Source organism: Suricata suricatta, chromosome 4 (assembly GCF_006229205.1).
Source record: "Suricata suricatta isolate VVHF042 chromosome 4, meerkat_22Aug2017_6uvM2_HiC, whole genome shotgun sequence".
Lineage (NCBI taxonomy): Eukaryota > Metazoa > Chordata > Mammalia > Carnivora > Herpestidae > Suricata > Suricata suricatta.
Window position 1 is genome coordinate 54,240,420 of NC_043703.1, and position 25,536 is coordinate 54,265,955.

The 25,536-nt window shown below is 44.4% G+C and overlaps 1 protein-coding gene across 1 annotated transcript in view; it reads right to left on the minus strand.

The window, feature by feature from the left end:
- ERICH6B (glutamate rich 6B) overlaps positions 1–25,536 on the minus strand; it is a 65,128-nt gene that overhangs the window by 2,061 nt on the left and 37,531 nt on the right. The window contains exons 9-14 of the mRNA XM_029938462.1: positions 22,990–23,126; positions 20,630–20,691; positions 16,368–16,534; positions 2,483–2,568; positions 2,178–2,330; positions 217–442 (exon numbers count right to left, since the gene is read on the minus strand). Coding sequence (XP_029794322.1) covers positions 217–442; positions 2,178–2,330; positions 2,483–2,568; positions 16,368–16,534; positions 20,630–20,691; positions 22,990–23,126 — 831 coding nt within the window. The remainder of the gene's footprint in view (positions 1–216; positions 443–2,177; positions 2,331–2,482; positions 2,569–16,367; positions 16,535–20,629; positions 20,692–22,989; positions 23,127–25,536) is intronic.

Here is a 25,536-nt window from a genome sequence, read left to right on the forward strand (position 1 = left end):
TTTTTTTGTCTGAGCTCTTTGAGGCTGTCAGGCTCCTTGGCTCCAAATCTCAAGTGCCCGGGAGATGACTGAATGCTTCTATTGTGGTCAAGTGTCAGGTCAGTGAAGGCGGCCTTGTTTCTCTGTGGGTTGCAGAGATGCAGAACGTGGTCCAGAGAGAGGCTGATGGCATGGAACGGTGGGCAGTGGGCCTGGCAGAGGAAGGTGAGACCTTACCTTGTACTTGGTGCCCAGGTTTAAGCGGATGTGCTTCTTTTGGTGGCTGAAGCAGAAGGTGATCTCTTCCTGGCTCCTTACTTGTACCTTGATGTACTGGTTGATTTTCAAGGAGATGGGCCAGACAGGTGGCATGTGGACGTGGAGGTTCAGATTCCACCAGTTCCAGGCCTTCTGGTGTTGGCCTTTGGGGAAGTAGTAGCCCAGGTTTTGGCTCAGGCTCAACCTAGACCAAGAAGAGATGAGGTAACCATGGCGCTTGGCCCTTGTGCACGGGACAGAGCCTCTCCTGCGGCAAAGGCAGGCCTGCCCCTCCTTCTCTGCCTCCTTCCCTTTCTCTTTGCTCCTGGTGTGGGCTCCCATACACACCGTCCTGTATAAGCTTTTAAGGAATGCAGATCTCCAGGCCCCAACCCGGACTGACAGAATGTGCACCTGGAAGGTGGGGGTTGGCCCTTTCCCAGTGCGAGAGCATCATCCTTCCCATTGGGCTTTGATGGGCTGAGACTCAGGGATAAGATGTGGTTGGTATCTCTTGCATGCCTTATTGGAGAATTTTTAAAAAGTGCTTTATTTTAGGCTAAGTCAAAATGTCCTAAAACTTTTTGCCTATGATTTTATGTATGTCTCTGAATGAGCCCTTATAGTCTCTGAGCCTAAGTTTCTTCATCAAGAAAATGACAGTAGTTCCTAGATTTCTCTAAGGTCTCTTCTGGCCCTAAAAGCAAGTGTTACTGGGGAGGAGGCCCTACTGAATGTAACCAGGTAACGATTTGAGATAATTGGCTGAGTTTTTTGTCCCTGCTACTTGGTGCTTCTTGTATCCGGTAGCTTCTTCTACCTTTTAGACCTCACTTTCTGCCCAAAAGGCCCCCAGGGCAAGGCAGATACCACTGAGAACAAAGTCAACTAGAAAATGGTGTTTAAAAAAAACTCGAAGAGGGGCGCCTGGGTGGTTCAGTGGGTTCAGCATCCAGCTCTTGATCTCAGCTCAAGTCGTGATCTCACAGTTCATGAGATCGAGCCCCATATCAGGCTCTGTGCTGATGGTGTGGAGCCTGCTGGGGATTCTCTCTCTGCCCTCCCCCCCAACCCCGTCTCAAATAAATACACTTAAATTTTTTTTAAAACTCAAAGAAAAAAAGAAAAAGAAGCCCAAAAATAAAGAAAAAAAAACCAAACACACAAAAACAAAATTAAAAAACCTGAAAGAATATTTCAGAAAATATTTTTAAAAACCAAGTCCAGGAGAGTGAAAAAAAAAATTGGAAATAAAAAAGAAAGTCTGATTTTGCCTCTCAAGCAGAAAAGCAATATAAAGTTGATGCAAGACGGTAGGCATTTCCCACTCCCTGACCACTTCGTAGCGAGGGGAACCTGGAAATCCTGAAAAAACTGAATACTTACCCCAAAAAGATAAAGAAAGGCTTTGAAGTGGCCGGATTACCTTGACTTGGTGGGATGAAGTCTCCCACTGTTGCCAGAAATGGGAGCTTAAGAAGGAAGTTCAGTTACAATGAGATATTTGGAAGTTTGGTTTCTGTGTACAATACATGGGTCTCCAAAGCCCTCGCCGCGCCCTCCTCTCTGGGGCCCCTGGAATAGCGGGGCGCTGGGTCTTTCTAAGGCTGTGCCCACCAGGTTTGACTTTCAAGAAGTATGGAGGTGGTGGGGCCCAGGGAAGGGGTCACTGTGAGTCTGTGGTTGCTATTTCACGCGCGAGGAAGCAATGGCACCGAGGACTGAGTGCCTTCCCCGAGGTCAGGGACCTGCCTTGCTGCCTTCATAACACCCATCTCCCCTTTGCAACATGGGCTAGTTGGAGAAACAAGTTCACAAGCGAATGAGAGAGAGAGAGACTTACCCAGTGAGGGAGGACAGATGTGCAGCCTGGGAATCAAATGTGAACCACACTGCTTCCCCTTGGGGAAGGGTGTTTGGCTCTCAGGACCCAAACTTACCAGATTTTTTTGTTTTCGTTGTAGAAGGTGGCATGGCCAGAGTTGTTGATAAGGGCCCGGACACACCATTCTTCACTGTCTTCTACAATGATGTAGGTGAACTTTCTCTGTTTTGTACTGATGATGAGCAAAGCCAGGTTTCCTGATGGGTAACTGGAAGACAGTTAAGGCACAAGAACCCCCTGGAAACCCCCCAGGGAAGGCAGAGAGCCCTGCCGAGAATGCGGGCTCAGGAAAACCCATGCCCCAGCTCCGAACTGCAAACGTATCAGGTGCCACATGAGTCAATATGAGTCAGTGGATACTGTATCTGGCCTGATCCATCAGGAAAGATAATTTGGAAGACAATCCCACTGGGGTAGAGAATTAGTTTTCCATCATCTTGATGCACCTGGGAAGAGAAGATGAGGTTATAGAAAGCACAGGGGCTGATTATCCCAATTCAGAGTCTAGTATTGTCACTAGAGTGCTTGGGATCTATTTACTCTCTGGATGCTCACCCATCGCTGCCCCAGGCATCGCTGCTGCCATCTTGCTGGGGATTCAGGATAGGAAGCCTTGTAGAGCCTTGGTTTACTTGTCTATGTGATGAAGAGGCTGAATGGATTGCTCTGTATGTGTGTTGGGGTGTGTGTGTGTGTGTGTGTGTGTGTGTGTGTGTGTGTATACATGTGCATGTGTGACACATAAATGCAGATTTTAAGTTATTATTTCAATGACTCCAATGGTTATTGGTTGTATTTGTTTTCAAAGGCAGCCATAACAAAGTAACACAAACTAGGGCTTTAAGACCCCAGAAATTTAATCTCTCATAGTTGTGGAGGCCAGAAGTCTGAAATCAAGGTATCAGCAGGCATAGTTTTTCTGGAGGCTCCGAGGAAGAATTCCTTCCCCGCCTCTCTCCTGGGTTTTGGTGATGATCTGGGATCCCGTTGCTCCTTTGCCTGTCTACGCATGGCTGCAGGGTCCATCTCGGTGGACAGTGGCCTCTGCCACGTGTTTGTGTCTTCACCCGGCCATCTTCTTGAAAGAACACCAGTCGCACTGGATTCGGGGCCGCCTTCAGCATGCCCTCGTCTTAACTACATCCATGAAGACCAGTTTTCCAAACAACATTCCACTCTGAGGTGCCGGGGGTTAGGACTTAAACAACTTTTTAGGGCGATGCAATTCCACCCCTAACATTGGCATTACTCAGGTGTTTTATTTCTTTTTGAGTCAGTTTTAGTGAATCACGTATTTCTGGGACATTGTTCACTTTAGGTAGATTTTCAAATTTATTGTGCTAAAATTGTCATATAGTGTTAAAACCTCTATTGTCGCTATAGTTATGACATTGTCTTCATTCTTTTTATTATGACTATCTTCTCTCTGTTTTTCCTGGGTAAATCCCTGCTTGAAGATTTGCCTATTTTACTAGTTTTTCCAGAGAACCAGCTTTTGGTTTGTTTATCCTACTAATTTTTTATTTTCTATTGTATCAATTTTTAGTCTTACTAGGACCATTTATATACTCCTGTGGATTTTCTATATTACTCTGTTTTATTTTTCTAATTCCTTGAATTGAATATTGAGCTTGTTGGTTTTCAACTTTGTTCTTCTTCACGATCCTCCTCCTTAATATATGCATTTAAAGCTATAGCACTGCTTTCAAAATACCATTTTAGCTGTTTCCCACGTATACAGGTGCTTACCTTCTGTTCCACTCTAAATATTTTCAAATTTTCACTATAATCTCTTCTTTGACATACACGTTATTTGCAAGTGTGTTTAAATCTGCAAATGCACGAGATGCTTTTGGAGCTGTTTATTATTCCTAATTAAAATCCCCGGCGTAAGAGAACATAGTCTGTGTGACATCAGCTGTTTAGTGTTGGCTGAGGCTTGCTTAGTGGCGCGGTGTGTCATTAGTTATTGTAGCTATTTCACATGTGGCTATTTCCTTGAGAAGGACACATGTCCTTGTCATGTGTTCCCATCTGGGCATTAAAACCCAAGCTGCTGGATTATCAGGATGCGCCGTTCTCCAGGCTCTCACTCCTCCCTCCCCAGTGCCCCCGTCACCCCGCTTCCCACACTTGCAACCTCGTCTCACCCTTCTGGCGTTCAGTTTCTCTGTTTCTGCTCTTGATTATTTCTCTTTCTTCCTTATACACTCTGCTCTGTGTTTCTGATGCTTTTTATGTTTCATCTACGTTTCCCAGATGTTTGCAGCAGGAAGGCTTTGGGGGTCATCTTGTGTCCCATCGCACTCTAACTGGAACTCAGATTAGTAGTTCTCCAATAGAATTATTATTTTTTACATGTTTATTTTTTTTTGAGAGAGAGAGAGAGAGAGAGAGAGAGAGAGAGAGAGAGAGAGAGAAAGGAGGTGGGGGGAACGGGCACACTGGGAACGGGCAGAGAGAGGAGACAGAATCCCTAGCAGATGCTGTACTGTCAGCGCAGAGCCTGTCAAGGGGCTTGAATCATGAACGTGAGATCATGACCTGAGCCAAAATCAAGAGTTGGATGCTCAAATGACAAAGCCACCCAGGTGCCCAACTGTTATTTTCAGCAGTCGAAGACCTGTTTGTTCAAGAAAGCTTACAGCAGAATGCTCAAATCTGAGACGATGAAAGAAAAAGATCTAGTTGTCTGAGAAGCTGGGGTGGTGGCTCCTAGGGCAGGTCTTGGAATGTCTGGGAACATGGGCACCAGAGTGAAAACCACTCTGTGAGGTGACAAAGATCTGAAAACCGACTCCATCCCCACACCCAGCACGGTGCTGCACACTTGACCTCCACAGTGCTAGGACTCTGCAAGTTAGGCTCCACCATGATCTCCCTTGAAGACGAGGCTAAGTGACTTATGCAACGTCATCCAGTGAGAGGAGAGCCAGAGTCCAGCAATCTGCCCCCTCCCTGCCTCCAACCAGTAAGCTCCCAGCCGCTTCCCACATTTAGTCTACAAATCACTGCGCTTTTCTTTTTTAGCCTACAAAAAGTACTTTGTAAAGACATCTGGGGTTGGTTTGTTCCTGACAGCCTGTAAGAAGCTTCTGGATATTGCTCATGGGAGAGGATATTTGTATTTTAGGTCTTATTTTCAAATGCTCCCTGAAAGCCAGACTTTCTTGCGAGGGTTTCTGCCTGTCAAACTCAACTGTCATGTAATGACATTTTCCTAGTGATGAAGACCCCACGGGCAAAGCATAATCTCTGACACAGAGGAAGAATTGTCACATTTTCTCTCACTGGGAATTATCTAGTAAGTGGCTTATCTAAAAGCCTAAATCTCATCACTGTTTGCTTGGGGACAGGGTATGAGACTAGGAGAGAGAAGGGACTACATCTCTGGCCCTTCTTTCAGTTCTACTAGAGAGGAAACTGCTTCACAGGCAACGCTATGAGAGAACGGCTGTCTGTCCCTCAGCTCTCTCTCTGTGGCCATCTGTCCCTGAGCTCTCCCTGTGACCATCTGTCTCTGAGCTGTCCACCTGCGGCCATTCATCCCTGAGCTGTCTCCCTGTGATCGTCCATCCTTGATCTGTCCCTGAGCTCTCCCTGTGGCCCTCTGTCCCTGAGCTGTCCCTGCTGCTGTCCATCCCTGCCTGAGCTGTCGCTGCGGCCATCCATCCCTGAGCTGTCCCTGTGGCCGTCTGTCCCTGAGCTCTCCCAGCCTGCTGTTGAGCGGCTGGCTCCTGGGCTGGCCGGGCTGGACCCTGCCTGCACGCCTGCACACACTTACAAACAGTGCTACCTGACTCAGCAAGATACCTGGAAATTATTGCTCATTTGTAAAAACAAAAACAGCTGAATGTCCCACTCCTCTTGGCCTTTTGGGAAGCCCCCCTGTGTGTGGGGTAGATTAGGAAGGGACCTCTGCTTCCATCACTTAGTGAGAAACTTCTCCTTGGCTGCAAGGACATTTAAGATTGGTTTGGGGACAGATGCTGCAGGAGCAACTCTGAGGCAGGACAGGAGAGAGAGAGAGGTAAACATGGAGTTCGCCAGCCCAGCTGGAGTAAGAAGCCAAGGAAGGCTTCACTGATATATTGGAGGTGAGGCCGCTGAAGCCTTTTGAGGGCTTCCAGGACCCTTACCATTGATCGTTTGGAACAATCTGGAGAGTCCCCTGGCTTTCCCTCAACTTCTCCGTCCACAAGAGTTCTGGCCAATCCACTGACTTCTCTTCTTCACACAGGCCCAAGAGATGAAGGGAGACTGAACTTTCCATTCCTTCTCTGCAGGCTGGAAGAGGCAGACCTTGGTTGACAGTATTGGTTTCCAGTTCTTTCCTACTTTTGCCACAAGGTGAAAGTGACATCACTTTAAGATGTTTGGTTTCTTACCCTCTCGGTGCAAACTGTTTTCATTTTCTTTTGGACGCAGAGCAGAAATACATTTCCCAGTTCTCTTGCATCTAGATAGGGTCGTGTGACTTGTTTGCTCAGTAGAATTAAGCCTAGACCTTGACTTCACTCCTGTCCATGCAAGGGGATGCACAGGACTCCAAGATGGTGGAGACCTGCCATGAAGGAGCCCAGATCCCCAAGAGCCAGCCTTGAGGAGAGTCCAAGAGAGCGATGAGACTTAAATCAGATGTGACATGAGCAAGAAACATGCATCTGGTTATTAAGCCTGTTAGCTTTGGGAACTGTTTGTTTCAGTGGGTAATGAGCATTGCCCTGCCTAGTACAGGCTCTCTGTCCATGTGACAGTTATTTACATTTTTTGGGGTCTCACTTTCTTCAACTGTAAAGATAGTTAATCCCATACATATCCCATGAGATGGTTGGGAAAAGCTAGGTTTACATTAGATGTAGAAGTGCTTTATGACCTGCGCAGTGTTACACAAATGTTAGGTCCCACTGGGCTTGAGTTCTCCAACTTAGTAAATAGTCATGTAGCATTTAGTCAGTTGCTCAGGCCAGAATTCTTAGATACATCCTTTTATCTTCTCTTTCTCCCACATCTTACTTCCAAAAGCCTTTTTGAGTCTTCCTTCAAAAAATACCCCAAATCAGACTGCTTTCCACCACCTCTACTGCCTTTGCCCGAGTTGAGACGCCCCTCATCTCTCATCTGAATTAACACCCTGGCTCTCAGCTGAACTTTCTGCCTCTGTTCTTGCCTTGTTAAAGCTCTTCTCCATACACAGCCAGAAAGATTCTTCTAGAGCATACGTCAGATGATGTTCCTCCCCTGCCCCAGGTCCTCTCATGACTTCATATCACCCTTGGGATAAAATCTGAAGTCTTACTCTGACCCACAGGCTCTACCTGAATGGGGCATCTGGGCTCGTTCCCATTCTTCTCACTTGCTCACAGCCGACCTTGAGGGAAGGCCTCAGGGCCTTTGCAACTCTTCGCTCTGCCCCCCATTTCCAGCACGCCCAGTTCACATGGCACTTCCCCAGCTGCCTTACACTTAGGAGACCAACTCTCCTCTCAGGTCAACAACTCATGAGCCCCTGGTGCTGCTTTACCCATGGCTCCTAACAGTCCCTGACGCAGCACTGAGCAGGACTGCACACACCGGCTGTTTCCTCACCTGGACAGAAGTACAGTGGGTACGGGAGCTTTGTTTCGTCCACCCTGACAGCTCCAGCGCCTAGAAGAGGCCCCGGGGCATCGTAGGTTCACTTTATATATTCAGAGGCATAAAGTCCATCACGTCTTCCTAATCCCCACTTCAGTACCTCTTTTTTGAGCTTCAGACCTGATGGCTCACTCTGAGTGACTCCAATATTTGAGATGTTCTCACTTATGTATAGTATCCATCTACTGTAATATACATTTTTATAAATGTACCATTCAGTGTTTTTTTTAAAATAGGCTCCATTATTTTTAGAGCAGTTCACAGCAAAATTGAGCAGAAAGCACAGATTCTCATACATCCCTTGTCCCTACACATATGCACAGACTCCCCCACTCCCTACACCCTGCACCCCACGTCCGTTACAGTCAGTAAACCTGCATTGGCACATCACTGTTGCCCAGAGTCCATAGGGTCCACTCGTGGTGCTGTACCTGCTTCGGGTTTGGAAAATGAATAATGGAATGTATCCACCATACTGTGTCATTGTTACTGCCCTAAAAGTCCTCTGTGCTCCACCGATTCACCCCTCCTTTAAGCCAATGAAGACTACTGGTCTTTTCTATACTGTTTCTATAGTTTGTCTTTTCTAAAATATCATATAGTTAGAAAGCTACGTAGACTTTTCAGATAAGCCTCCTTGACTTAGTAATATGAGTTTAAGTTTCCTCCATGTCTTGTTATGACTTGATAGCTCTTTTTAGCACTGAGTAATATTCCATTGTAGGATGTACCACAGTTTATTTATCCAATCATCATGTGATGGCTTTTTGATCTTTTTTATGTGTGTTTGTTTTCAGAGTAATGATTTTATTTTAAAACATTTTTCCACAAAATATGTTGTGATGAGGTATACTTTTATCTTTTTTTTCTTTTCAAATTTTTATTTAAATTCCAGTTAGTTAACATACAGTGCAGTGTTGGTTTCAGGACTAGAATTCAGTGATTCATCACTTACATACAACACTCAGTGCTCATCATAACAAGTGCCCTCTTTTTTAAAAAAATTTTTTAAAATTCATTTTTGAGAGAGAGAGAGACAGACAGACAGACAGACACAGCATAAACAGGTGAGGATCAGAGAGAAAGGGAGACACAGGATCCAAAGATAGGCTCCAGACTCTGAGATGTCAGCACAGAGCCCGACACGGGGCTCGACCCACAAATCATTAGATCATAACCTGAGTTGAAGTCAGTTGCTTAACTGACTGAGCCATCTAGGTACCCCACAAGTGCTCTCCTTAATACCCATCACCCACCTAGCCCATCCCCCCCACCCCCGCTTCCCTCCATCTTTAAGAGTCTCTTAGGGTTTGTTTCCCTCTCTCTCTTTTTTAAATCCCCCTCCTATATGTTTGTCTGTTTTTTTCTTAAATTCAACATATGCGTGAAATCAGATGGTATTTGTCATTCTCCCACTGATTTATTTTGCTTAGCATAATACACTCTAGCTCCATTTATGTCATTATATATGGCAAGATTTCATTCTTCTTGATGACAGAGTAATATTCCATTGTGTGTGTGTGTGTGTGTGTGTGTGTGTGTGTGTGTGTGTGTGTGTATACCACATCTTTAACCCATCAGTCAATGGACATTTGTGCTCTCTCTGTAGTTTGGCTATTGTTGATAATGCTGTTATAAACCTTTGAATCAGTATTTTTATATCCTTTGAATAAATACCTAGTAGTGCAATTGTTGGGGCACTGAGTAACTTCCATATTGTTTTCCAGAGTGGATGAACCAGTTTGCAATCCCAGAACAATGTAAGCAGGTTCCTCTTTCTCCACATCTTTGCCAACATCTGTTGTTTCCTGTGTTGTTAACTTTAGGCATTCTTTGGGTTTTTACATTTTCTTTTTACTTTTTGAGAGACAGAGAGAGACAGTGTGAGCAGGGGAAGGTCAGAGAGAGAGGGAGACACAGAATCTGAAGCAGGTTCCAGGCTCTGAGCTAGCTGTCAGCACAGAGCCTGATGCGAGGCTCGAACCCACGAACTGTGAGATCATGACCTGAGCCAAAGCTGGCGCTTAACTGACTGAGTCACCCAGGCACTTCAGCCATTCTTTAAAAAAATTTTTATATTATTATTTTATTTTTGAGACAGAGAGAGAGCATGAGAAGGAGAGGGGCAGAGAGACAGGGAGACACAGAATCTGAAGCTGTCAGCTCAGAGCCTGATGTGGGGCTTGAACCCATGAACGTGAGATCATGACCTGAGCCAAAGTCAGAGGCTTAACCAACTGAGCCATTCAGGCGCCTCAATTTTAGCCATTCTGTCAGGTGTGAGGTGGTATCTCATCGTAGTTTTGATTTGTATTTCCCTGAGGATGAGTGATGTTGAGCATCTTTTTGTATGCCTGTTAGTCATCTGTATGTCTTCTTTGGAAAAATATCTATTTATATATTTATGTCTTCTGACCTTTTTTTTTTGCTGGGTTATTTGTTTTTTGGGAGTTGACTATGGAAAGTTCTTTATAGACTTTGGATACTAACCCTTTGTCAGATATGTCATTTGAAAGTATCTTCTCCAATTCTGTAGGCTGCCCTTTTGCTGGCTGTTTCCTTCACTGTGCTGAAGCTTTTTCACTTGATGAAGTCCCAATAGTTCATTTTTGCTTTTGTTTCCCTTGCCTCCAGTGATGTGTTGAGAAGGAAGTTGCTGTGGCCGATGTCAGAGGTTGCTGCCTATGTTCTCCTCTTGGATTTTGATGGTTTCCTATCTCACAATTAGGCCTTTCCATCTTCAAATTATTTTTGTGTACACTGTAAGAAAGTGGTCCAGTTTCATTCTTCTCCATGTAGCTGTCCCAACACCATTTGTTGAAGAGGCTGACTTTTTTTCCATTGGGTATTCCTTCCTGCTCTGTTGAAGATTAGTTGACCATATAATTGTGGGTCCATTTCTGGGTCTTCTATTCTGTTCCATCGATCTTTGTAGCTATTTTTGTGCCAGTACCACACTATCTTGATGACTACAGCTTTGTCATATGACATGAAGTCCAGAATTGTGATGCCTCCAGCTTTGCTTTTCTTTTTCAAGATTGCTTTGGCTATTCTAGGTCTTTTGTGGTTCCATACAAATTTTAGGATTGTTTGTCCTACTTCTGTGAAAAATGCTGGTGGTATTTTGATAGGGATTGCATCAAATGTATAGCTTGCTTTCAGTAGTATAGACATTTTAATAATGTTTGTTCTTCCAATCCATGAGCATGGAATGTTTTTCCACTTTGTTGTGTCCTCCAAATTTTTTCATAAGTGTTTTGTAGTTTTCAGAGTCCAGATCTTTTTCCTCTTTAGTTAGGTTTATTCCTAGGTATCTTATGGTTTTTGGTGCAGTTGAAAATGGGATAAATTCCTTACTTTCTTTATCTGCTGCTTCATTATTGGTGTACAGAAATGCAACAGATTTCTGTACGTTGATTTTATGTCCTACAACTTTGCTGAGTTCATGTATACTTGCAATTTTTGGTGGAGTCTTTTGGGTTTTCTCTATAGAGTGTCATGTCATTTGCAAATACTGGAAGTTTGACTTTTTGGATGCCTTTTATTTATTTTTATTGTCTGATTGCTGAGGCTAAAGCTTTCAGTATGTACTTACTGTACTTCCAGTAATAGTACGTTACTATGTTCAACAGAAATGGTGAGAGTAGACATCCCTGTCTTGTTCCTGACCATAGGGGAAAAGCTCTGTTTTTTTCCCACTGAGGATGGTATTACGTGTAGGTCTTTTTTATATGGCCTTTATGATATTGAGATATATTCCAGCTATACCTACTTTGTTGAGGGCTTTTTTTTTTTTAGATCAAGAATGTATGCTGTATTTTGTCAAATGCTTTTTCTGTGTCTATTGAGAGGAACATATGATTCTTATCCTTTCTTTTATTAGTGTGGTGTGTCACGTTGATGGATTTGCAAAGACTGAACCACCCTGTAGCCCAGGAATGAATCCCACTTGATCATGGTGAATAATTCTTTTAATGTACTGTTGGATTCGATTTGTTAGTATGTTGAGAATTTTTACATCTATGTTCATCAAGGATATTGGTTTGCAATTTGCCTTTTTAGCGGGGTCTTTGTATGGTTTTGGAGTCAAGGTAATCCTGGCTTCCTAGAGGGAGTTTGGAGGTTTTCCTTCCATTTCTATTTTTTAGAACAATTTGAGAAGAATAGGTATTAATTCTTCTTTAAATGTCTGATAGAATTCCCCTTTGAAGCTATCTGGGTCCTGGACTTTGGTTTGTTGGGAGATTTTTGACTACTGATTCAATTTCCTTGCTGGTTATGGGTCTGTTCACATTTTCTGTTTCTTCCTGTTTCAATTTTGGTAGTTTGTATGTTAATAGGAATTTGTTCATTTCTTCCAGATTACCCAGTTTGCTGGCATATGATTTTCATATTTCTCTTATTATTCTTTGTATTTCTGTGGTGTTGGTTGTGATCTCTCCTCTTTCTTTCATGCTTTACCTATTTGGGTTCTTTCTCTTTTCTTTTTGAGAAGTCTGGCTAGGGATTTATCAATTTTATAATTCTTTAATAAAAGAAACAGCTCTTAGTTTTGTTGATCTGTTCTACTGGTTTTTTCTATATTGTTTATTTCTGCCCTAGTCTTTATTATTTCCCTTCTTCTGCCAGCTTTAGGCTTTATTTACTCTTCCTTTTCTAGATTCATTAGGTGTAAGATTAGACTGTGTATTTGAGACTTTTCTTGCTTCTTGATGTAGGCCTGTATTGCAATATACTTCCTAAGGACTACTTTTGCTGCATTCCAAAGGTTTTGGATGTTGGTTTTCATTTTCATTTGCTTTACATGTACTTTTTAATTTCTTCTTTAATTTCCTAGTTAACCCATTCATTCTTCAGTAGTAGGATGTTCTTTAACCTCCCAACTTTTTGTGTGTGTTTGATTTCAAGTTTAATAGTGTTGTGGTCTTAAAAAATATGCCTGGTATATGGCAGAGAAGGACAGATACCATATGTTTACACTCATAGGTTTAATAGCAAAACAGGAGAAACCTGATGGAGGACCAGAGGGAGGGAAGAGGGAAAGAGAGTTGGGGAGAGAGAGGGATGCAAAACTTGAGAGACTATTGAATGCTGAGAATGAACTGAGGGTTGAAGGGGAAGGGGGAGTGGGGAAAAGAGGTGGTGGTGATGGAGGAGGGCACTTGTGGGGAAGAGCACTGGGTGTTGTATGGAAACCAATTTGACAATAAACTATTTAAAAAAATATGCCTGGTATATTGCAATCTTTTTGTACTTGAGGGCTGATTTATGACCCAGTATGTGATCTATTCTGGAGAAAGTTCCATGTGCACTGAAAAAGAATGCATATTCTTCTGCTTTAGGATGGAATGCTCTGAATATATGTATTAAGTCCATCCACTTCAGTGTGTCATTCAAAGCCATTGTTTTCTTATTGATTTTCTGCTTAGATGATCTGTCCATTGTTGTAAGTGGGGTGTTAAGGTCCCCTACTATAATTATATTATTCTCAATAAGTTTCTTTATGTTTGTTATTAATTGATTTATATATTTGGATGTTTCTAAGTTGGGGGCATAAGTATTACAATTGTTAGATCTTCTTGATGGATAGACCCCTTAATTATGATATAATGCCCTTGTTCATGTTTTGTTACAGTTTTTGTTTTAAAATCTAGTTTGTCTGATTTAAGTATGGCTACTCTGGCTTTCTTTTGATGTATATTAGCATGATAGATTGTTCTCTATCCACTCATTTTCAATCTGTAGGTGTCTTTAGGTCTAAAATGAGTCTCTTGTAGGCAGTGTATAAATTTTTTAAAAATCCATTCTGATACCCTATGTCTTTTGATTGGAGCATTTTGTCCACTTATACTCAGAGTGATTATTTAAAGATACGAATTTAGTACCATTGTGTTACCTATAAAGTTGGTATTTCTGATGATGTTCTCTCTTCCTTTGTAGTCTTTGTTGCTTTGGTCTCTCCCACCATCCCCCCCCCCCCCGCCGCCCCCAGAGAGTCCCCTTTAATATTTCTTGCAGGGCTGGCTTAGTGGTCACAAACTCCTTTAGTTTTTGTTTGTCTGGGAAACTCTCTCTCTCCATCTTTGCTGGATTAAGTACTCGTGGCTGCATATTTTTCCCATTGAGCATGTTGCCATTCCCTTCTGGCCTGCCAAGTTTCTATGGACTGATCTGCTGTGAACCTGATCTGTCTTCCCTTGAGGGCCAAGGACTTTTTTCTCTTGCTGCTCTCAGGATTCTTTCCTTATCTGTGTATTTTGTGATTTTAACTATGATACGTCTAGGTAATGGCTGGTTTTTATGGAATTGAATGGGCATTCTCTGTGCTTCTTGGATTTTGATGTCTGGGTCCTTCCCTAGATTAGGGAGTTTTCAGCTATAATTTGCTCAAATAAACTTTCTGCCCCATTTTCTCTCTCTTCATCTTCTGGGAGTCCTATGATACAAATGTTATTAAATTTTAAAAAGTTGCCGAGTTCCCTAAGTTTACCTTCATGATTCAATACCTTTCTTTCCCTCTTCTTTTCAGCTTCATTATTTTCTATAATGTTATCTTCTGTATCATTGATTAATTTCTCTGCTTTGTCCATCCTTGCTATGATGGCACCCATTCGGTTTGCACCTTGGGTATAGCATTTTTAATTTTGGCTGGTCTAGATTTTAGTTCTTTTATCTCTGTAGTAAGGTATTCTCTAGTGTCGTCTATGTTTTTTTTCCCCCCAAGTCCAGCTAGTATCCTTATAATTGTTGTTTTAAATTCTAATTCAGACATCTTATATCTGTATTGATTTAATCTCTGGTTTCTACTTTCTGTTCTTTCTTTTGGGGTGAATTCCTCCATCTTGTCATTTTGTCCAGAAAAAATATCTAGATCCTAGCTGTGTTTTGGTCCGCTTGTTAAAAAAAGCTAGATCCAAAAAAATAAGTTAAAATATATAATAAAAATTAAATAATTACAAATTAAAGAATTAAAATAAAAAGGAACTAGATCCTATTTCCTCTAGAGCTGAAGCTTTGCAGTACTCTAAGATCAGTATTCTTGGTGCCTGTGAGTGGTTTGTGCTGGTCTTCTGGAGGAGGAGCCTGTTGCACTGATTCTCAGGTGACCTTGCCCTGATGGAGATGCACCTGCAGAGCGCAGGGGGGTGGGGCTTTGTATAGTGGCTCTGGACCCCTCTTGGCCTTGCCCTTTAGCTCCCTGAGGTTGGTCAGTGCTGGTGGGCAAGGAATGAAAATGGCTTTGCCCCACTCTCTTATTTCTGGATCAGGGAGCTTGTGCTTGCCACTCCTCAGGAAGCCCTCACAGCTGAGCAATCACCCCTTCTGTGTCCCTGACTTCTGTCAGATCCCCACCTGCACTCTGCGTGTGTTTGAGCTGTGTGCCTGCTGGGTGGCACAGCCTTCCTGGGGTTTATCTCAGGCACGGCTGTGTTTCAAAACTAATCTTCAGAGACACCCATGGTGTGGCCCAGCATTGATCCTCTAGGGAAGGGTCTCACTGTGCTCAGGCTGGTGTTGGCTTGTTCCAGAAAATGGTTGCCTGACTGTGCAGCAGCTTGCAGTTTATGGTAAATCGCGGCAGAGAGCTGGTGTCAAGATTTGCTGCCCTCGGTGGGAGTCTTTGTTCCCATGCTGGTGAATGGGGCAGCTCAACGGTGCCCACTGGGTCTTTTGCCGCGGAAAGGCCAAATCACCTCTACCAAATGCACTGCCAGCAGGGGGACCCTTGCTTTCCAGGCCGACCTGCGGATTCTCAGACTGTGCTGCCTCTCCCCGCAGCACCGCCACATGCCACCCTGGTGATCCCGCTGACCTGCGAACCTTCAGACTCAGACTCTGCGCTCTGCTGCTTATAAATCTTGCAGGATTTAAACCCTCTCTTTCTCCCCAGCCAGTCGTTTTGGGGGAAAGTTTTTCTGTGAAGTCCCCCGTGCATTTCTTTTCCCTTTTCTTTTCTTTTTTTTCCTTTTCTTTTCTTTCTTTCCTTCCTTCCTTCCCTCCTTCCCTCCTTCCTTCCTTCCTTCCTTCCTTCCTTCCTTCCTTCCTTCCTTCCTTCCTTCCTTCCTTCCTTCCCTCCTTCCTTCCTTCTCTCTCTCTCTCCCCCCTCCCCTTTCACCTCCACAGCACCTGTGCCTTTTTTCTCCCCCAAATCAACTCTCTGCAATTCCTACCTTCCATAAGGTAACTGGTTTTTTTCCACCTGTAGACATGCAGCTTTGTTCTCTGAGTCCTTAGGAGTTCAGAATGCTTTGGTATTTCTCTGGCTGTGTTTGAGGTAGGAGCAAGCTCAGGGTAACCCTACTCCTCTCCCCTCTTAACCAGCCATTCTCCAAGATTGATTTTTGATATACATTTTAAATTTATTAGGAGATGGACTATATATTATAACATATACTTCCCTTTTCCTCCTCCCAATCCTATCCAATTGCCTAAGACAGGGCCTGCTGGGAGAAGAGTCTCAGGGAACCCTACTAACAACGCCAGTTAATCTACCCATAACCCCCCGCGCTCAGGCGGGCCTCTGCATTTGTATTCACACTGTGTATTGGTTCTGACAACTCTCTGAACCCCGCACAGAGTACCACCACCAATGCCCTGCCATACTTACCTCAGTCTTATTCTGTATCCATTCTGTATCTACTTCTAATGTCTTCTTACGATGAACCACGCGATGTGTTTTCTTGGCTTCTATCACAGGCTCCTCATCTTCTGGTAGTGGTTTCCATAACTGAAATGTGAAAGTCGACATCTCTGCAGTTTTGGGAGTGAGTATGTCTGGTAGAAAAGAGAAAGAAAGTTTAGATCTGTCTTTCTCAGAAAGTCTGAGGGTTTGAGGTATCGGGTATATTCTCCCCAAGTAGCAAAGGCTGCTGGCAGTAGAAAGAGCAGCTTTTGGAGAGAAGTGTAGGGGCTGAAGTTCCAGAGAAACTGAAGTTTCTCAGTTCTTGTATTCATCCACTCAAAATACATTTATCAAGCACCTACAGTGTGCCAGCCCAGGGCCCGATGCGATACCATGGTGAAGACCAACCAGTCTAGACTTCGGGGAGCGAAGGTGACACACCAGCCACATCCTGGTAACGAGTGTGGCTGCTAATTCTGGTAATTTAAAAAATAGGCAAAAGTGGGGAGTCATTAAAAAAAAAAGGAAACATACTTCAAACATGTTATTTCAACTTAAAACATAAATGTGTATTAGCATGCCATTTTATTATTATTTTTTAAAGTTTATTTATTTTGAGAGGGCTGTGTGTGAACACACATGAGCAGGGGAGGGGCAGAGAGAGAGGGAGAGAGAGAATCCCAAGCAGGCTCTGCACTGTCAGCGTGGAGCTGAATCTCAGGAAATGTGACATCATGACCTGAGATGAAATCAAGAGTTGGAAATGTCTCAGTATGTCACTGTAAGATGCTGGGCAAGATCTTTCCTTTGTGGGTGGGCCTGATGATGGGCTCTGTGATCAGTTTTGCTCAAAGCACGTTCATAATTTATTATCTGTAATTTTCAGTTTCGGTGGTTTCTAAATAGTCTGCAGAATCACAGACTTAAAAAAAATTCTATATATTCCCCAATCTTTAATGTATGTTGCATCCATGTCTAATTTAACGTAGTTATTTTATTTTTTAATGTTTTATTTATTTTGGAGAGAGAGAGAGTGAGAGAGAAGCAGAGAGAGAGGGAGACACAATCCAAAGCAGGCTCCAGGCTCTGAGCTGTCAGTACAGAGCCCAACGCAGGGCTCAAACTCATGAACCATGAGATCATAACCTGAACTGAAGTCGGACACTAAACTGACTTGAGCCACCCAGGCACCCCTAAAGTAGTTTTTTAAAGAGCTGTTTTCTTACTGAGTCTTTTTAAAGCATTCGACTTAGTTTTCACAGCAACAAGTTTCTTTTTGTCACTTTTTTTTTTTAATACGAGTTGAATTTTGGAACTCAATTAGTAGGGCAGCTGAGTCTCCGCGGGCGTCAAACAAGCAGTGGGAGCAGCGGGCGAATCGGGGACTGTGGCACATCTGAGAAACAAGAGAGGCCACTGATTGGAGCTCAGGGAGGAAGCCTTTCCTCGGGAAAATGAGGAGACAGCGGTGGCAGGGCAGGGTCATGTGGAAGCCCGCGTAAGAAGTGTGGAGGCGGGTCTCAGTCCCCCTGGGAGCACCCCTTCTCCGGCGCCCGCTTACAAATGATACCGGCTTGTCAGAGAGCCGAGCCGCTGTCCCCGGTGGCTCTTAGAGACTAACAGAAAACATTTCTAAAACGGTAATGACAAAAGAGGACATGTATATGCTCATTTTTCCCCCTATCAGAATGCTAAAATCATGGACATTTGGGGGTTGTGCTACACATCTGGCTCTGCCGTCATTCGGGGGAGGCTTTAGGCTGCCTTTCTGAGCCTCCACTCCCTTAAAATAGAATAATGAAGCCTAGAGAGATCTACTGAGTTACAGTAAAACCTTGGTTTGTGAGCACAGCTCGTTTCCAGAAGCAGGCTCGTAATCCAAAGTAATCATGTATCAAAGTGAATTTCAAGAACCATTGGTCAGTTGTGATCATGTGACATTCGGCGTCACATACTACGCATATTGCAAAACGTTCATTTATCAAGTGAAAATGTATTATAAATGTTTGCTCGTCTTGCAGAACACTCGCAGAACAAGTTACTCACAATGCGGAGTTTTACTGTGCTGTGAAATCACGTCTGCACAGTGCCTGGCGCCTAGCAGAGGGTCCGTGTATCTGTGGCCTTCACTCAGGGAGCTTTGAATTTGGATGGCTCATGATTCAGTGCCCTTCCACCTCTTTTCCCAGACTAGATGGCTCTGAACAGGAAAGTCTGCCGGATTTGAGAGGCCCCATGCAAAACGAAAATGCAGAGGTCCTTGTTCTAAAATTATTAAGAATGTCAAGACAGTGGGAACAGGGCATTCAACCAAGCACAGCGCCTTTTGAAGTATTGAGCCCCGTGTGACTGATCACAGGTCCCACATTCATGAAGCCAGCCTGGGCACAGGGAGGTGTGTGCATAGAGTACGGAATGTTCTGCATACCAGAAGCGAGTGAGTTTGTATCTCAGAGGCTGGGAGATTTCTTTGGGACTGGGTACAACCAGAACATGGAGGGGGATGCCTTTTATCTATTAGAAGTGTTGCTTTTTTGTATAAAAAGTTCAACCTTCTAGACTTCAATTGCCCAGAGGAGCAGGGAGTGGGCAGGGGGAGTGGTGAGGCACTATGGGAATCCAGTCATATTAAAATCATCTTCTCCAATTGGAAGTCCTATCCTGGATGTCTGGTGGTAGAGTTTCCAGATAGGGCTTAATCTCCTAAAGGAGCAAAAAAATCATGCATCTGACAAGATTTAAAACATGCATGCCTACATCCATTAAAAACAACAACAAAAACACTTACTGAGTGCCTACTGTGTGCCTTACTGAGGTGCCAGGTAAGCAAAGACACAGGCATCTACAGCCCGGAGGGAACAGAACTATGAGTAGACAAGTATAGCATAATACGTGGAATAGATGTTTATTGTGTTTTCAGCTGCTGAGCTTCTGACCCCCCCCCCTTGGTTTTGGGGTACCCATTGTGTGCATCTTGGTGGGAGGCAGAGGGGATTCCTACCCTGGAAACTGAAGGTAGTAATTCCTTCTTCTTGTCTCTTGACTCCAGTGAGGACACAAGACCAAGTTTTAGCAGGCCCCCACTTTTTTATTTCCCAGAAACACTAGCCTTTTGCTGTTCATTGAACATGAGAAGGGGCTGAGCCCCAGGTTTGGCCTGAGAGGTCTTGGGCAAAATGTGGCTTGTGCCCACACAGTGGCTGGGTGATCTCAAGCAAGTCCCTTAGCCCCTCTGAACCTTAGCTTCTTTATCCTGCTTCATGTGGTTATGAAGGTTCATCTGAGTATGTGAAAATACCTAGTTCAGAGAAGTTATTCCCTAAGAGTTAGATCAGGGGCATAAATTGGTGTTGGGGATGGAACATGGTCTTGGGAGAGAGCCAGGCTGTGTCCTGGCTCAAGGAGAAAAAAATGCCAGGACTGGTTAGCTATGTCTGCCATGAGTATGGTTGACATTTCTGTGTTAGTTGGATCTAGTAATCTGAAAGATATTCTGTGTGGCGGCTTTGATTTTCTGAATGAAGTAGCCTCATGGCTTAGGCTCTTGGCTCAAGTCTTCCATTATTAGCCTTTTTTTTTTTTTAAATAAGAATTTGCTTGTTTGAAAGAGAAAGAGAAAGAACAGGGGAGAGAGGGATGGAGAGAGGGAGGGAGGGAGGGAGGGAGGGAGAGAGAGAGAGAGAGAGAGAGAGAGAGAGAGAGAGAGAGAGAATACTTTAAGCAGGCTCCATGCTCAGTGTGAAGCCTGAAGTGGGTCTCAATCTCATGATCCTGAGATCATGACCTGAACCAAAATCGAGAGTCAGACGCTTAACCAACTGAGCCACCCAGACACCCCTGCATGATTCGACTTAAAAACACTGGCAACGACCATGATTGGGAAATCTTAACAGCTGGACCTCAGATGCCTTCAATATCTGGTAAAGGTTTCTGGTAAACTTACGTTAATGATCTTAGTAGCCCCTCAAACCTAGGTTAGATCCCTTCCTATGGGGGCTCCATGGCCTCCTCTTCCTACCATAGCACTTAACCATTCCATACGTGAACCCCCTGCTTTCTTCTCTGTTCTTACCCACACCCCCCCCCAACCCTCCCCCACCCAAAGGATAAGGGGCTCCCAGACTGTATCCATCTTGCTTGGTAGTCTATCCCTGGCAGCTAGGACCTTGCTAACCCAGTAGGTACTCCAGTTAGGCAATGAGACTTTCAGGCCATCACAGGATGGAAAATGGGAGGGTGGTCCTTACTTCCACGTTTCTTCAAAATCCAGAGGATTGCTTGCTTGTATTTTCCAAAATTGTTCTTCAACCTAAAGAGAACGTGAATTATCTTGAATTGATGTTTACATGTCATGCTTCCCAGTGTAGACAGTGCTAGAGCCTACTGTGTGTTTCCATTTGTTGAAAAATTGGGCCCATGCCTCTGCTTTCGGGGGCTCTGTTTCTTCCAGTCAGTACTCAGGAATAAAGGGACAGTAGGTGGTGTTGACTCAAGGCTTCCCTCCTGGACTTTAGGCTGACACCCAAATCCTTCTAAATGAATTCAACAAGGGTCATCTTGGGAACCAGCTGGGAGGTCCGAGTGCAAGCCTGGCTCTGAGTTAAGCTCGTGCCGCTTGAGTTTTTCTATGGCTTGTGCATATCCCAGTGAAGGTTAAGTGTGGAAATGGCTGGGAAAAACAGCACCATCTGTGAACTGGACCGAGTCACTTGAAATCCCTTTGTGTTTAGTGGGAAAATTTCAAATACTCATGTTCAAAATGACTTATCATGAAAGCCACACTGAGGTACAGCTCTTCAAAATAATCAAGCCCTTACCCCACCTCTCATGTGACTGGAAAAAGCGACTCATCTTGGGATTTCAATGGCTTGGGCTGTTTCACTTCCAAATAAGGGTGGTCTCCAGGGGCCGCTGCATTTCTTGGTCCTCAGATCAGAGCCCCTTTGAAAGGGAAGCCACCTTTCAAGGAGTGAGCTTCCTAGGCTTAATTGGATCTGAGAGAAAGGCCTTTGACATGACAGATTTTAAGTCCTTAGTTCAGATTCCTTGAGGAGAGTGCAATCATTTAACCCCAAGAAACCCCAGGAAGCCAGTACCTTTTGGGGGAAAGGGCCAAGCTGTTTTCCCTGGCAGAGAGCAGGTTTACTGTTTGTACTTTAGAAGCAGTGGTGGAACTTGAGAACTAGCTCTTCGGGGCGCATTTGCACTGAATGTTATTTGTTTGATCTGCAAGCACTTTGAATGGAATTGGAGGGTTACCTAGCCTGCCATCATCTGTGAAAGAATAAGGACCAAATGGGGGGTGGGGTGAAGCCTGACCTGCAGGTCCAAGAGCAGGATGCCAAATGTACTTGAGGGTTAAATTCCAGTGAGGGGATCAAGCCAGAGGCACCCAAGGCTTTTTTGGAAAAGTACCTCCCTTGACTCTTGGCCCACCTTTGCCTACCTATTCTTGCCAGCCAGCTCCTTAATGGCAGAGACTCTGAGATACACGCTATTCTATAGATCAACACCCAGTAGACCAGCACATAGTAGGTGCTCAGGAAATATTGTTGAGTGCAATGAGATTAGAGCGAACCTTGATCAGAGGGTTAAATGGGATGGAATAGGCGGGGAAAGGTCACATATGAGGCCCGATAACTTACAGGAAAGTTACTTTTATTTGTTTTTGTAGCTGTGCAAGGATCTGAAAGCTTGGATATCCTTTGTTTTTCTCTGTGTATTTTGCTTTCTCTGTTCCTAGAGAAGCCTTGGGGGACTCTGGCCCCAGGACTCTACTGAGCCCAAAGCAGAAGTGGCTGGCAGTCAACCTCTCTTCTTGGTTTTTGTGAAAGCATCAGCTCATCAAGGAGGTTATGCAGGGCACCCTGTGCCCCCACAGCTTGTGCCTCAGTGTCACTGCCAGCGTCTGCAATAGACTTGTAGGAGACCTGAGTGTGCACCTTGCTTGCAAAGATTTCTGATAGTTGAGTAAATGAAAATCCAGGTTTTCATGCAGCATATTCTGGAGGTACAAATGGAGTTTGGGGACATTTTGTGACCTGGGACCATGACAACTAAAAAGATTTGGTGCCAGCAACAGTCTGCAATAGCCTTATCATTCCCCACCCCAAATGGGGAGTCTGGCCATGACTCCTGGGTCAGTGCAGCTCATGGCTTTTCCACTCCAGGGAGCATGGCAAAGCATTAGCTGGCCTGTGATGGAACTGGGGACTTTCTCGGCAGATGCCCAAGATCTGGATTCCCCACTGTCCACTGTCCCCTCTCTTTTAAAAAAGGCCAGGGCTCTGTCCCCAGACTTTTGTATAAGTTCATGGTAGCTCCAAGACTATTCCTGCCTTGGATCTCCAACCTCTGTCACTGCCAGCCTTTGATCCTCTCTTGTACCTCCCATGCTCGGAGATTTCCTTGCCCTTGTTGGCAAGCAGATCATTGTGTCCACCTCCCCCCTGAGCTTCTCTTGCTTCTGTGTTTGCTCTTTGACTCAGGGGACCTGCTGGCCCCGGCCTTGCTCTTTTCTCTGGTGGCCCAGTTTACAGTTTCCCTGCTGCCACCTCTGGCTTATTTGAACCTGCTGACCAATAGCTTGATCTCTCCAGTCACTTACAGAATTCCCAGTTTCCTCCTGGTGTCACTCTGCAGAATCTCAGTCAGGGGGATGTCAATATCTTCTTCCAGTTCTTGGCGAGCAGCCATTTCTTTGAGAATGGTCTTAAACACTACCTGATAGGAGCTGTTGAGAACCTACAAAAGGAACACAGAATGAAATACCCAGAAAAGGATTGTTAATGCGTACTGTAATTAAGCACTTTTCTGACTCCCAAAAGCACCTGGTGAGATTTCAATATGCTATTAGGAAGACTCGAACCATGGGAACCATAGGGTGGCCAGTAAGATTTGTTTTAAAGAACATTTCCATTATCCTCATACTCCTCACTCCCCAACTTGCTCAATGTTAATATATATATATATATTAACGGAAGCATGACAAGAAATCTTTTCAGGACATAAAATTATCCTTTTTCCAAATGTGTAGATGGCTATAGAGCATAAAAATGCTTCTGTGATTTAAGATCATAACAGGCTTTTTTAGATGCAGGAAAGACCAGGTTCCTACAGTTGCTTCACTGTGAAGGAGAAGAGTTTTCAGGAAAGCAGTTTATAGTATGTTACTAGCGGGTTATAGTATGTTACTAGTAGGTTATAGTATGTTACTAGCATGTTATAGTAGCAGCCAATTCTGTGTCCAAAGTAGTGATGTGCAAGCTGCCTTTTCATTTTGTAAATTTGATCAATCCCAAATCGGTGATTCTAACACCCATGAAGGCTTCATGTGGTCCTGCTCACGTACAGGTTGGAGTTGTCATTATGGCTGTTCAGCATATGATAATGTGTCGTCTGCCATTAACGTATTAGCCCCCTCTGGTAAGCGGGAGACCAACATATCCAAAGTTGTGTGTACGGTGGGACAAATTTAAGAATATAGTTTGTGGTTGCCTGGATTTTCCAGGTTGGGGGGGGCAGGCTGGGGTGCCTCAGGTCCGGCTTGCCTGATTCCCAAACTCTGCAGCTCCTCTCCCATTGGGGGTGTTAAGTCAACTACCCAAGCAGGCTATTACACTGAGGTAGGTGGCTCTAAAGTCATGGGCCCTAGGTAATCAAACCAAAATCTAAGCCTAGAAAATGCCTCAACGTTATGAAGTGAAACCTAAAGACAAGCAGTCACAAGCGGCCAAACAGGCTTTAAGCGATGGCCAATCAACACTTCCGTTGCTCTGCTTCTACCTTGTCTTTATTAAAGCTTCTCCCCAGCTCCTGCTAGCGGAGCACCCCTAACCACTTCCGGTTTGGTGATGCACAATCCAAATCCACATATGCTCAAATAGACTCTTAAAATGTTTTATATGCCTCTGTTTATCTCTTAACACTGACCTCTGCTTCTGAGCAGGTTGAAGTTAAGGATGGTGGCACTAGTATGTCTGCTTCTAAATTCCTCATTGTTGACAATTCTTCCCTGGGGGTGGAGTGACTTCCTATTTGCCTGGGCCAGTGATCTCTCACCATCGTCTTTGGATCCAAGTTTTGTTCACCAGAAACTATGGTGCCCAGTGTGGTCCGCCAGACAGCGGACCCACTGGGTGGACCTTGTTGAAGTTCTTGTCCCATCCAGGCAGTGCCACCCTACTGGATTTAGCCAGCACACGTGACTGATGTCTTAGAGGTCTGTCTCATTGGCCCTCCCCCTGCCTGTAGTGTAGAGCTATCCTCCTCACCAAGGTAGGGTATTGAGTACCCCAGTGATGAGTTCTCCATGCCCAGAAACTTCTGGGAGAATCTCTGGTTACTGCAACCAAAACCATTAGCACGGCAAGGTTTGTGGGGCATGTGCATGCCATAGAATGAAAACAAGCATGGGTAGTGCATCAAAGCAGCAAAGGAGTCGAACTGTCAGAATAGCCAAGGTATGAGAGCGCCTATCCAAGTAGAAGGTCTTAGCTCTCTCTTGTTTGTACCCAGTGGTTTCTGGTATTCCTCCCCAAAGGGGCCTCAGAAGTCCACGCTAACAAGTCTTTCAGCTGCAGGTATTATGTGGCATTTACTCTGTTCTTTCTGTCCTGCTCTGGCCCCGCCTGTCCACCTCTGCCTCCAATGACATGGCTCGGAGGAGTACCACCTTCCAGGCTCTACAGCTGCCTCTAGTGAGAAAGCCAGTGCCTGGGGCTGGGCAGCGGGGGTGGGGCAGCGCACCTGTCACCCAGAGCCTCCCCCACCCACATGCCTCCCAGCGCGGCTCCATCCAGTGCCAGTTGGCACACCGCAGCAGACAGGCGTGCTGAAGGACACTGAATCACTTAAGTTTCTAATGAAAACAATTTCTTTAGATTCCAACTCTTGCTGAAAAATCTTTCTAACATGTCTACATTTCCTCTCCTGTCTTAGTAAATTATAGTGATGTGAATGTGAGTTCCAGTCATTGTTTTTCCTCCTTTTAATGTGGTATTTCAGCATTTGAAAGGCAATTCTTATTAATATGTTTAGAGAAGCAACTCTGGACAGCAAGAAATCTAGGGCTCAGTGTAAACTGAGAGCAGAAAAGTTTCCAATTAAAACATTGAAAAACCCTCAAATACCTATTTTTTTTAATCTTCTCTAT